Here is a 13,918-nt window from a genome sequence, read left to right as displayed (position 1 = left end):
AGTTTAGAGCTGGGATAATGGCAATTATTCAGAGGGCTGCTGAGGAGAGATATTAAGTAAAATTCATAAATCACCTTGAAAAAGAAAATGCGGTCACTAGTCTGTGCAACGTGATCACCAGGCTATGCGCTGCACAGGCCCTGCAAAATAATCATGATTTTGAAGAAAAGGTTTGAAGTCTGGATCTTCATTAGCTGTTGGGGTCCTCAAGAGACTTCCTTGGAAGTCAAATCTGTGCCTGATGCTAAAAAACCACCATCCCATCTATGAGAAACCCAAGCAACTCTGAAAGTTTGGAAAAATGGATGTTGAGCAGAGAGCACAGTCATATCTCTGTAACACTTCTTTCAATCGCAGGCTCATGGGGCCATTCCCATTTTATTTGCTCTTTGGAAAATTCATTTGTTCTGTACTGAGAAAAACACACGAGGGACTTTCCTGTAAGAAGTCATCTTCACTGAGCAGCTGGGGAGGCTTGTGGAGGGTTCCTGGGAGGATTTTGCAGCAATTGCAGTACCAGAGATTTCCTGATGATAGACACCTGAGGAACCAGCAGTGAGAGCTCCCCAGAAAGAGCCACGGCCATACTCATCTGTGTTGAAATGGACTCTGTGGAGTGGTGCAGATGCAAGCTTTTACTGCTGCTGTTTTGCAAGTTTAAGGATCTCTATCAGGGTATAGGAAGTCCAGGCAATAATGGCAATATTGGACCAGAGCAGGACTACCAGGAAGCGACCAACTAATTGAGTGTCACTTGTTTTGTTACAAGCAAATTCGACAAATGCCAACAAGGAAAGCAGAATTACAGGGTGAGAGCCCTATCCCTGCAAACTGGCTTAACTCCGCCGACTTCCACAGATTGACTCATTTATATAGACAAAGGCTTTAACTTGTAAAGGCCCTTCCAATTTAATTAATATACCATGAGTTACAAGGGAATGATTTATAAACAGATGGAGAGAGATTTTTATGCCAACCTGGTCATATTCAAAAAGGTGAACTTTGCTCAACCTCCCAAGACATTTCAATAGGCTTCTTCATGTTTCCCTTGTATTGCCTGGCCATGCCTGCTTGTTAAGAAAAGTTTTACTTTAATTTTCCATGCTTATACCTGTAACCAACAACTATGAACACTGGAAAAGTACTGAGAGGAATTTATGGAAGAATTTGCCATTTATTCACACTGGTACAGAGTAGGCAAGTCCATCCTTTGGAGGAAAACAATGGGACAAATAACATCTATTACGATTTGGTACCCAAATCCTCATCTGGGAGGCCCTGGAGGCCTGGCTGTCAACGGTGAGGTCTGTAGTATCATGCATATCTCAGTGCTCCTACATTTTTGTTTTCTCCACTAACTATATAGGTAGCCCAGGGACACTAGTTTTCCAATAAAACACCTAAGTTAGCTGCCTAGAAGTATGTGGCTGACTCATAAACCTCTATTCCTGCCACTAGGGAGCGACAAAAAATCACATTGCAGCAGTCTGGGTTACCACTTTGATTGCCAAGAGCAAAATAACACCCCGCTTGCAGCCTTCTATTCAGGGAACCCTCCCTAATGCTAAAGAAATTAATACATTAGGGATTGTATCAGCTTACTGGCCCAGTATCATTGACCTACTGGCATATTATTCCCTGTTTCCATAGTCATGAAAAAGGCTTGGTGAAGATGGCATTTCTTCTGAAATCTTAATGCCAGAGAACAAGCTCTGGCCCATTCTTGGATCCTGGAAGCATCATGCTCTAAAAATGATGCTAGAGGCCATTATCAATCGTCTGGGCAAAGCCTTCCAAGATGATAGATTGCAATGCAGTGACACTGCTGAATGAATGATGAAAAGAAGGAAGTGTCTATTGATGCAGAGGGATCTGGCAATTAACAGTGATGGAAGGAAGGAAAATGCTGAGAAAAAGCATGTCAGTAATAATGGCTTCTGGTAAATTATTACATCATTGCAAAGTTTGCCTCAGTAACAACTACCCTTAAACAGCAGGAGAATGGATACCCAATGGTGCATCAGCACCTGAATGGCATTTCTTAATGGTCGCTGGATGTTATTTTAGCTCTCTTTGGAGAATAGGGGCGCCCAGCCAGCCTGCATGAATGTAATGCGTGAGATGGCTTATGACATTCAAAGCACTGACAGCAGAATGCTTTTCATTTAGGGAGCAACTAGACAGAAACTATTACATTGTTGGAGAGTTATTACCCTCTTGGGCCCAACATTTGTATGCGAAGGAAACCTGTCTTTCACTTCAAGACAAATCATGCCGTACGGCAATGTGGCCTAGTGTTTTGTGCCATGTTCCACCACTCTGGGCAAATAACTTCAATGCGCTTGTAAAACTGGGTTACTGAGTGTGAGAGTGCAGTTGGTGCTGCATGAAGGCAGATCTGGGTTCAAGACACAGCTCTTCCAGAGCACGTCCATGCAACCAATGCCCCTGCCTGTGAGTTTTCCCACTTGCAAAATGGGCACGGCACTTCCTAGCCTTACAGAGGTGCCCCAAGGATTGACTTCTTGAGGTGGGTGAGGCACTCAAGTCCTGGCATGATGGAAACCACATGAGTGCCACAACCCAGAGAAAGGTGCTCCAGCCCCGCTTAACCACTTAACATCTTAAGAGTTCTCAGACTTCACAAAGATTGCTGCCAGCAGAAACATCATTCTCCAAAGTAATTGCTTATTGCAAATAAGAAATAAGACTATAAAAATATATCATTGCTGAAAATGCAACTACATTTTTTGGATTTTTTTTTCTTGTTCAGATAGAGGCACTTGGTGGAAGGATGCATGATTTGCTCACTGTCCAGCTGTGCTGTCCACCAAGTGGCATCATTTTTTCGTCTGGCATTCTTAAAGTTTATCTTCACACCAAAGCCTGAAGTCTAGCTTGCCTTAGAAAGGATTGCTTCTTTAGTAAGAAAACAAGTAAACAAGTAAAAGCTTTTTGCAACTTCTCAGAAAGTCCCAAATCCTGGGAAATTCTGAAGGTCTACCAATTTTATTGAGCCACTTGATCAGTCAGCTCCTGCTAGAATCACCTCACGCAACCATCAGTTGTAGGAAAATCACTAATTTCAACACAGAGTGCCAGAATTGATGCAGGAGATCTCAGGATAATTGGCAGGACAGTCAAAGCAAAAGTCTGTTTGGCCCACTAGAAAAACATTTCCAGCCCACATGACTGCAGTGACTGCTACCATAACACTTAGAAGAGCTAGCAGGGACCATCTGAACTAACTCAAAAGCTCACCTCACAGCCTTTGACACAATGAATCAGGGAAGGGTGAGGGTACCACTTGAGTCCCGCCGTGCAGACAACGCTCTGGAGGAGAGAAGGAAAAAAAAAAAGCAAGTTAAGACAAAGAAATCAGTGTACAGAAAGTCAGCGTGCTGGTTCCTATGGCTCTCCTGTACCTAACCAATGAAGTTCAGTTCCTAACACCTCTTGTGTTCTCAGGACCTGGCTCTCCTCCAGGTATTTACAAGAAGTGTTGGACTTGACACTTGCAATAACAGAACATTTGAGAGTAAAATAATATTTAAGGTTTTCCTAAAATGTCATGTCCAATATTTTACTCATGGTGGGGGAACAAGGCAGAGAAAGGCAAAGGCACAGGTCCACTGTCAAGCTCTTGGGTAGGGAGGAGTCATTTTAGGAATTCATTTAGGGATTTCTTTGGTGCTGCAAAGCATTGCCGTGTTTCACTACCCATATCTGTGCTTCTTGAAGATGTAAACAGATAAAGGTGGACTTTCAGATACATTTTCGCACCATCCTTTGGATCTTAAATAGAAGCACATCCCACTACACACCTTCAAAATAACCCCCAGAAAGGACAGCGTCATCTGTTACACTCTATGAGCTTTATAATAATTTTTGTACTGACTATGTTTATAGATTTTCTGTAAGAAAAAAGTTGGAGTGCCTAGTTTTGGAGAAAAATGAGATACCTGCCTACTCAAAGACACACCAAAGGCAGTCATTGTTTGCCTGCAGACACGGAAACTTAGATTTTAAGAGTGGATGAAAGGTTTGGCAAATCAGTGGAGATGGACGTCCAATACCATGGACATCTAGGCGATGGGACTCCCATCCCTTCATCATGACAATGTTCCTTTTGGGGTTATCTTCCATGGACAAAACATTACAATGGGCAACATGTGGGTACTCGTCAAAGGCCAGGGGCTGAGGTTGGATGGAGGCATGGGGAAGGAAGGAATTAACATTTGGGAAGACCTGACGCACAAGCCATCCCTTCCCCTGTTTATTTGAGGGCTAATTTAATCCATCTGCAGGGGAACCTCAGCATGTTTTCACAGTTTCTGTCATTTGAGGCTTACCTGGCGTGTGCTAGCAAAAGGACTTTTATACTATCTGACTGGGGCTGTTTATCTTTCCGACGCTCTCGGATTTTCCACTATTAGTCAAGCCCGGCTTGCCCCACCTGCCTCACAACAGGGCCCGTCTGTGTGAGCGCAGAAGCGGCCGGGCGAGGGGGGGATGCGGCTTGTCCCCCAGGACGGAGGCTGCAAGGTGCGGGGACCCTGCGGTGCTCCCCCAGCGCGCTCCTGACAGACAGCTGGAGATTTCCAGGCTGTTGCCTGCCACAAATGGTGAGATTCCCCCCCCCCCCCCCCCTTCTGTTTATTGCACTTCAGAGGGAAAAGAAAGGAAACTTTTCTAGGTTTCAAAATAAACAAGACCAGTCAAAAAATCGGGAGGGGGGAGAGGAAAGGAAGCAGTTCAGGAGCCTTTGAACCAAAGTCTTAAACCAAAGTAGAAAAACTCAGGCATTTGCCTCCCGTATGTGAGGCCAGCCAATAAGGAGGAAAAGTGTGCTTCCAACGGGCATCTCACATTCCCCTGGTAAGAAGCATCAATATCTACAAAACCTCTTGAACCACGTGGATGTGTATGAGCATTTGGAGCTAACAGAAGGAGTCAAATAGCTCTGAAACAGGCTCTTACGCAAGGAGGTTTCCAAGTGAGATCAATGCCTCCTAGAAGATGCACTGACCATTTCCCTGACCCTCCCAGCACCAAAAACCCAGCAGCTATTGCATTTTGTCCTTCCCCTTAGAGGAGCAGAAGGAAGGTGACACCTCTGCCAGGACGGTGCTCTCCTCGGAGCACAGATCTCTGCTCTGCCTCAAGGTCGTCTTAAGTCCCAGTGGCTAAAAGAGCCTTTGGCTGGACGGCTTCCAGGGAAAGGGCATGCAGCCCGAGGCTACAGCGTAGGACAGCCAGTTGACCTTGCATGAGATTAACCACTGGGTCAGTGGGACACTCACACAGCTCCTGGGAAAGGTTTCAGGTCCCAGCAGATAACCAGAGCATTTCACCACAGTCACCACTCATCTCTTCCCCTCTCTGCGAGAGTCAGTGTCTGCCAAAAGGATTCAACTGGACAGTCCTGTGCAGGAATGTGGCCCAATGGCTCTCAGTTACTTTGCCTTTTCCTCAGACGATTCTTTGCTAGCAGAGACCATTAGAGCTACTCCAGCTAGTTTAAATCCTGCTAAATTTCATGGAGCTGGAAGCAGAGTATGCTGGAGAATGGGCCTTGATCACAGTCCTGGCTTCCCTTGCTGATTTTCCAAACCTGAATTCACAGCACAAAGCCTGTTTGTACCCTCAGGCTGCTGCTGTGCTGTGTGCGGTGTGGCAGGGCAGGAAAGGGGGAGTGGGTAGAGGGCTGGAAAATTGAGAAATTGGGGAGGATTCGGGTTGCTGGGCATCACAGACACAAAGGTGCAGGAGGGTGCTGTATCGGGCAACAAGATAGAGATAAATTAATGAATAAGAAGCAAAGAGGGATGTAGGCAGTACTGAGGCAGGAGCCTGTTAATGTGACCAGGATCCAATGGCGTCAGCGTGCACAGAAGGGAAGGCCACCAAAAGGTGCAAAAAGAGGATGGCAGGACCACCTCTGACACATGCTGGGGGAAGCCCTTGGGGCCTCTCCCTCTGCAACAGCATGTGAGCCCCATCCCTCCACACACTGCCAGGCCTCTGCAGCAACACTTGCAGGCCTCATGGCCCCCGGCTGCCCTCACACATCGGCTTCTGCAGCACAGCTGCCCTCCTGCTCAGCCACGGTGCCTTTCCTTTGCTCCTGTCCCCATCTCATAAACACCATTCAGCTCCAGCTGCGGTTTGGTGGCTGTGACTCCATCTGCCGCAAAGGGAGAAGAAGCCGGGATGCACTCCCACAGTAGGTAACAAAGAGCCAAGAAAGCAAATCAAGCTGTCATTTTCTCCTTGTGAGGGAAGACCTAGTGCCTCCGGCCACGGTGCTTCCCTCCCCATTGTTGGACTGACACAATGATGTCAACCATTTGCGGGCTGCGGAGGGGATTAGGTTTCCCCAGGAGAGGCCTTGGAGAGCTCTCCTCCACCTTAGATGGGCCATGTGTCCCCCGGGGCTGGAGCACGGGGACCGGCATCCTCTGGCCTTGGCTAACTCTCTCCTCAGGCACTAAATGAACGCGGCAATTAACCATGGGCTGAACATCGGGACGGTGAGGGAACCAGATGCTGCTGACAAGGGAGGGGAGATGTGGATCTTGGTGGCTGTGGCCTCCTGTAGCTCCACACAGGGCAGGAGCCCGTGTTCCTGGGCACTCGGTCCCCGCACTGCCATAAATCACCTCACTGTGCCATGACTCAGTTTCTCTGCCTGCAAAATGAGCCCAAAACTCGCAGGAAGAGTTGAGGGAAAGAAAGAAGGAAAGCTGCAAAGCCTAAAGGAAGAGGGACAGATTCTGGTTGCTCACAGTATTTACGGAGAATTCCCCTTGATATCTTCAGGACATCCAAAATCCCAGGACTTGCAGTGTTTGGGTGCAAGGCATAGGGGAAAACATCACCAGCAGTGAGGCAGCATCCCTTGTCAGCCCCGCTGGTAGGCACAGCCGGGGCACGCAGACCCTCTTAAGGCTACCCAGGCATGCACGTGCTTGCACAGCGTTTGACACAAAGGCAAGGACCCAAACTCAGACAACCTAGGAAATTAGGTGTCGGCAGTCACTGGGAAAGAGCTGTCAAGCTGTCCTTCCGAACCATTTCATTTTTTTCTCTCCACTGCCTTATAGTCAGTCTTGGCAGCTCTGTCTATAGGTGTCTTCAGCAGCTCACTGCTCCTTGCACGCATGCAGAAAATGGGAAATCATGGGCAGAGCAATGAGTGCTCCGAACATGGCCTGCCACAGCACAACAGACATGCAAAAAATTTCAGGTGGCTTTTTGTTCCTGCTGAACATGTTGATTTGGAAGACACTGCAAATTTGCCCTGACTTCAGCAATGTGTTTCTGACCAAGCAAAGCAACTCAGCCTCAACCAATTCTGAAAAAACACATTAATATGATGACACTTTTCTAAACAAAGTATCTGCTGTTGTTGTTGTTCCTTTGAGAGGACACTTAATTTCTAAGTTTATTTCATTTATTAAACAAAAAGATTAAAAATGCTCTGAAATTAAATATGATGTTATGCTCAAACTAACATGGTTTTTCTCCAATTTTTTGGTTCACCAAAAATCACAGCAACAAAAAAATCACTTTGGTTAGCAGAAAACATTTTTTTTTAATTTGACAGAACTTCCAGCGAACCGAAAAATCAAGTGATTTGCACAGCTCTGCTCTAAACAACTCCCAGAGGAGGGATGGTTCCCTCTTCCCACTTTGCTTCCACAACAGCTGTTGCTTGAGCAGTCACACACAAATATATTTTTTTCTTGCCGGCTCTCCCTGTTTCATCTGTGCCTGTCCTCTCAAATATAGGCCCCACAGATAGGTTCTGCCTTTATCTGCTGCTCATACTGCACTGATTTGTACGTTATTTGTGCCTGAAATTAAGTAACTAAAAGTGTTTCCTTTGTATTATTCAAGTACTTCAAGATCAACAAAGATTGCGTGTAAATGCAACCAGCTGGTCGCTTTGCCTCATATGGCACAACAGCGAGCTGTCAGTGAACGTAAATAGAGACACATATTATTAATGATACATAGCATATTGCCATGGGGACCTTCCCCTAAGGCATCCCAGTCCCCATCTCCCCAGGGTCTCTACTGGCAGCAGCTTTTCCCCCAGCGTGGGCTCCCTGTGAGGCACGGCTCCCTGTGGGTGACATCCTCTTATCTGGAGAGCGGAACGTGATGGATGTCTTACAGCTACCAAAAAAATCCCCTCCGGCATGTCTTAGCATCTCCCTGCCAGCTGCCTGCCCTGCAGGTCTGCCTTTCAGCCTGGTGCATGCACAGCCGCTGCTCAACAAGCTGAAAATCCTACACAACCCAGCCGGGCCCTGTCTGGGAGGAAAGAGCTCTGGGTCCCAAGGAGACAGAGAACGAAGCCGTTCTCTGTGGGCCCCAGAAGGCTCCCCTCCATCTCCCAGTGCAAGTTTTCTGGCTCAAATCTCACCTGCAGTGTTTGTGGGTCAAACTTGTATGTCCTCACAGCCTAAAGCTCCTGCAAGTTTCTCACCATCAGGGCAAACAAGGTCTTATTTACCACTGTACTCTTGGAAACTGTGATTTTGCCTCCATCCCTCGCTCCCCTCATCTCCCCCTTTACTACTCTGTGTTTTCCCTGCTGCCTAATGAGCCCTCCAGAGACCTGCAGGTATAAAACTCGTTACAGCTCCCTCTGCGCACCCGCATCAATAAACGAAGGAGCACAGCAGAGAACGGGAGGGAAGCTGTCACTTTATTTCACCATGAATTACAAAACCACTTAAAAGTCTAGCACTCGGGAAAGGGCCAGTGAGAAATTGCCCCTAATGCAGAGATAGGGGTTTTCTTTATGTTTCATGCCAGAAACTTGGCAAAGCCCAGGCTTAGGCAGTAATATAATCTCAGCGTCTGGGGTGAGTGGGAAGCTGGGATGGACACTGTGAGCTTGTCGTATTCTCTGGACTTATGTTCCTCATCCCTTTCCAGGATTTATTCTATTGCTCCGTATGGCCCCGCATGAAATAGGGAAATATAAAGTGGTGGAGATTTTCAGAGCAGCTCGCTACCCACAGCCAAGGCCAGACTGAAAAAATCCCAAGCACTGGGTACACATTTAGGCATGTGGAGAAGCAAATAGATTGTCAAAGCCACTCCGTATATACTGGGGCTGTGCTGGCTGCCTGCTCTCTTATTAAATCTAGCTCGAGTGTGCAAAGCACTGGCTGCGGCAAAGCTGGGGCCAATATAAAGGCAGACGGTGTTTGCTCAAGCACCACCAGCAACCTGCGCTCTGGTGGCAGGTGATGGATGGGCCAGCACCTTCTGACATGCACCTGAGCATGCCCAAGTAGGTGCCTACACCTGCAGAAACCTTGCGTGTGCACAAATGCCTGTTTGCAGGCGTTTCAGAGCAGGAGGGCATGTTTATGTAGATGCATGAGGGTTTTCAGAAAGCAGTGGGTGTCTCCCACTGGTATCCCAGTAGAGGCAGAAAACCAAGCAGCTATTTGCTGCCAGCGGCATGTGTGTGCATGGCTGAGTATGTGTGCAAGGTGTTGTGTGTGGGCTTGAGTGTCCCCACAGGGGCAGACGGCGCTGCCGTGTGCTGGAGGGCGCACGGGACAGCGCGTTGCAAGCTGCCTGTGCCTTTGCAGGGCAGGAGGAAGAAATGGTGACCTCTGGAAGGGGCTGTGCTGAGCAGGCAGCTCTTGCATGCGGGCAAACAGGCGGGGGGAGGACCCAGCCAGCTCTGCTGCTTCGGGAAACGAAATATCCCCTGTATCAGCTTCTTTTGTCATCCTAAAGCAGTGCCAAAAAATCGAGCCCTGCCGCCTAAACTGTATTGAAGAGGAGGAAGAGAATAAGGCCTGGCCAGTGCCTGTTCTCTCATTTTCCATCACATTTTTCTGTGTAATGAATCACATTCCCACATCAGACCCTTGGAGGTGCTAGGTGGATCTGAGCACAGTGAACTGAGGCCTCTACCTTGAACAGATTTTCACTGGCAAAGCACAGGAAGAAAACAACTTGGAGAAAAAGGCACCACATTGCTAGAACAGCACACAAAGACACAATAAGAACCAGCAGTTCTTCCCTAAAGGGCAGAAGAACTTTCCCCATATACTCCCCTCACCGGATGAACCACGGGTAACACTGTTTGCTCACTGCATGCAAACACGCAGCAAGGGATTAGTTAGTGAAATTGTCAGGCACTGACCTTCACTCTTTGAGGGTTCATCCAGTGTTGGATGTCTTGCACAGTCTCGTTCACACGCAGGAGGATGGGCTCATGACTGTGATCCAGACACGAGGTGGTACACTCCGCGCCTGCACACAAAATAGAGAGGATAAATCTACAGTACCAAGCAAGCAGCTTCTTACCCTTTCAGCATCCATCCAGCTGAAGGACAGGATTAGGGCTCGTTTTTCCTAAATTGCAATTAGCAGTCAACCATAACTATCACATATCTTCTAGCCACACACGAAATGCTGAGTACAACCCTGCCTCTCAGCAGGAGACTGGGGGGGGGGGGGGGGCAGATATTCCAGGGTCTTTTTATATGAGCTGCATATCTAGGTATTTCTCTGGCTATTAACCCCAGGAGGGGGGGGTCAGGTTTTGTTCTTTTAGATCATCAAGAAAATGTGGAAGTTTTTCCATTTCGACTGCTCTTTCAAGCAATGGGACTGATTAAGCTAAGGCTGCCGAACTCATCTCACCTATGACATGACATAATCCTCCCGCTTGATCTAGCAAATTTACAGACCTTCAATAATAATCTTTCAGATGGTGGCCAAGCCTAATGATACTGCAGGCGAGCTATCACCTAAGTCCCATAGTTGATAAGAAGTATGCAGAGAGGTAATGATGGCTTTGTTCACACATAAACCTGGTTTTTCTATGATTAACTGTCAAGCCCGGTGGGAATCGTGTCCTTTCTTTATTAAAACATGCTGCGATGCTCTGCGGCAATATCCCTGAGCCCTGTGGTGACACAACCGTAAGCCCTAGTGTGTTGGACCATTACCATTTCCCCCCTGGAAAATCACTCTTGAATGGCACAGCTGCTGCAAACGTGTCATTAGGATTTCTGCACTCCAATCAGCGCTGGGGGAGGAATTAATCTCCGTGCTGGTTTGGAGGGCTGAACCTTTGGCTCAGCGCACACCTCAGCCTGGAAGGGCAGATTAGGTGTCTGAGGAATTACTGAAGGTGTGTGGGATTCACAGCGACCACGACTGGATGCTATTATTTTCCGCACCTGCTTCTGCCTTCTCACATCCTCCCGCGTGGAGGAGTCAGAGGGAGCAAAGCAGACCCTGCTTGGCCAGGGAGGCTCAGAGAGCACCTGGGGTTTGTTTTGCTTCTCTAGTGCACGCAGTAGTGGCTCCACGGACCCGCCGGACAAGCGCCTGAAGACCTACTGCGAGTGAGTGGAAGGAGCACGCCTTCTCAGAAGGCCATCAATCAGGCTCCCGAAAACACCAAAAAGAGAAGAAAACCCCAACAACCTGATCCCGAAAGGTGGTGCTGGGTGAGCCTAACAAAGTGTGTGGTATGTCTCCATCTGCTGAGGATAAGAGCCAACGGCCGCTGTGCCCTCTGCGAGCTGTTCCTCCTGCTCTCCAGGAGGATCCAGCCCATGATCCCACTGCCTCCAGGACAGCTGCATGGTCTTGTCCCAGGATCAGGTCCACCAGACCCTGCATCTGGGCACGGGACCTGCGGCCAAGGTAGGGCTGGGAGAGGATGGAGGGAAGCCCACTGGCCAGGCAGCTGCAGGCCCTCCTGCTCCCAGCCCTGAGGCTCCCCTTTCCAGGCCAGAAATCTGAATTTCTCCCCTTGTAAAGCCCTGCCCAGCTCAGGCAGGTAACCTCATCTCAAGGGTAAAACGCCTTGCCACATTAAGAGTCGCCGCAGCCTGCTTGCTGCTCGCTCTCCTGCGCTCTGCCGCACTATTTACACTTACGGCGAGGAGCGGGTCGGAATTGTTTTGATATATGATCTGTAATTGGCATCGTTACAGAGCGGTGATCTCATCCAGGTTGTGCTCTCCTCCCCAGGGAGGGAACACAAGGCGGCTCGTGGTCCCTTGCATGGCTGCGATATAATGAGGGAGCCGCAAAACGAGGAAATTTCTCCAAGTTCAAAGGGGCAGGCGGGGGTAGGGGGCCTGGTGGGGGGCTGCAGGAAGGGGTCTGGTGGGGCGGCAGCCTGTGCAGATCCCATTGCAACCCATGTAGCAGGGAGACCTTAAAAATGGGGGATAAAAATATACTTCTGTGTATTTGCAGTATGGAAAGTATGTCTGGGTGCCACAAAGCAAAGCTGAGCTCAGAAAGCACCTCAAAGCTCAACACTCCCTTCAGAGTGACCAGACACCCCAGAGGGAAGGGCAAAACATCCTTAAATGAGCTCCTAAACAACTGCCATACCAAAGGGGATGCTCAGCTGGTCTCGTATTCTTTCTGGAGTGATCTGAATGATCCTGCTGCTGTGCTTCCCTGCCAGCATCCTGCCTTTTGGCATCTAAGGTGTGCGTGTGTATGTGGGATTGAAGGACGGGGACGTTACAGAAGTGTAAGAGCAAGCTGAGGTGCAGGACTGGATGTGTCTTTGGTGCAGTATGGCTTGCTGGCTGTCCCTTAAAACCATCTGGCCAAGAAAGGACAAAATGAAACTGCAAATGCCAGAAGAAGCAGGCAGCCAGCATGTGTTACGTGCTTCCTAGACTCTAGAGCATCCTCCTTCCTAAAAGCAGTTCCCTATAAATCCACCCATAGCAGCCTCTCACTCCGGCAAAGGGCTCCATAGGAGAAGGTGACTTTGAGGACTGCAGACTCCTTCCTTCCTCCCTCTCAATCCCATCCTCTTCCTCATCCCTTTCACTGCTCCCTGCCGAGATGCCTCCCCCGTGGCAGGTGGCCGGGGCTGATGCTCACAGACCTATGCCGTAGCCGCTGGAGCACTGCAGCTTCAGGTGGCTGTTGAGCTGTGTGGGCAGGGTGCACTGGCCCTGCATTTCCCTGCAGAGATGAAAGGAGCCGCTCCAGGTGCCATCCTTCCGGCAATGGATCACGTTGCTTCCACGGCCCTGGGAACGAGAGAAGGAGATAGCAGGGACGGTCACAAAAACAACAGCAAGGACGGCATGCAGGCTGAGAAGGGAGAGGTGGGCAGAGCCCAAGTGGGAGCCAAGTTCTGGAACTGGGACAGGGGAACTGTCCTGGTCCGTGCCGTGGTGGGCAAGGTCCCTGTCCTTGCGCTGGTGGGCAAGGAGGGGTTTTCTTCTAAGTAACAAATAAAAGGAAGCCTGTGCCACATGCACACACATTCCTGTTCTGTGCAATGTGATGTCTTTACAAGGCCCTTGCATGGTCTCTGCCTTAAAAAGGGCACACTCTAGCTGCACTAAAGGTGCATTCACCCCATTTGCCCTCTTTCTTCTTGTTGAGAGGTCTGTGTTGACTGCAGACAACCTTTTCCCTCTTCCATTTTGTAACCAGTTGCATCATCTTTGTCTCAGAAAAGAAAGAATCCCCAATGGCCAGCTGAAGGAGGAAGGGAAGCGGGACATGAGCAGGGATGCTCAGCAGGGCAGAACATGCTCTTTAGAGCTTGGCTGCCTTGAATGACAGCAAACGAAGAGGCTGAGGCAGATATGCACAGAGGCAGGTGGAAAGGAGAAAAAAAAATCCTCTGGTGTGGGAATGGGCAAGGAATGGAATATGACATTTCTCTTATAGCAAAGATTCTCTGTACGATACTGAAGAATGAATACCAAAGTCCAAGGGGAAATATCATGCCCTTTAGAAACAACAAAGGAGTGCACAGGCAATCTTTTGTCAGATCTATCCACATGGCACTGGGGATTTCTGCACAAGCTGTTCGGCAGGATCTGCAAGCCTAACTGCCACGGGGTGATGTGGGACAATCAACAGGAGGATGCCT

General features: G+C 48.8%; 1 protein-coding gene across 3 annotated transcripts in view; it reads right to left on the bottom strand.

The window, feature by feature from the left end:
- Positions 1-13,918, bottom strand: part of PAPPA (pappalysin 1) — a 363,136-nt gene that overhangs the window by 17,983 nt on the left and 331,235 nt on the right. For all 3 annotated transcript variants that reach the window (XM_035342002.1, XM_035342003.1, XM_035342001.1), the window contains 3 exons: positions 12,914-13,061; positions 10,184-10,293; positions 3,262-3,333 (listed from right to left, as the gene is read on the bottom strand). In XM_035342002.1, coding sequence (XP_035197893.1) covers positions 3,262-3,333; positions 10,184-10,293; positions 12,914-13,061 — 330 coding nt within the window. The remainder of the gene's footprint in view (positions 1-3,261; positions 3,334-10,183; positions 10,294-12,913; positions 13,062-13,918) is intronic.

The sequence above is a fragment of the Oxyura jamaicensis genome, chromosome 17 (genome assembly GCF_011077185.1).
Source record: "Oxyura jamaicensis isolate SHBP4307 breed ruddy duck chromosome 17, BPBGC_Ojam_1.0, whole genome shotgun sequence".
In the NCBI taxonomy this organism is placed as follows: Eukaryota; Metazoa; Chordata; class Aves; order Anseriformes; family Anatidae; genus Oxyura; species Oxyura jamaicensis.
The sequence above is the reverse complement of the archived record's forward strand: the minus strand, read 5'-3'. Positions and strand labels throughout refer to the sequence as shown.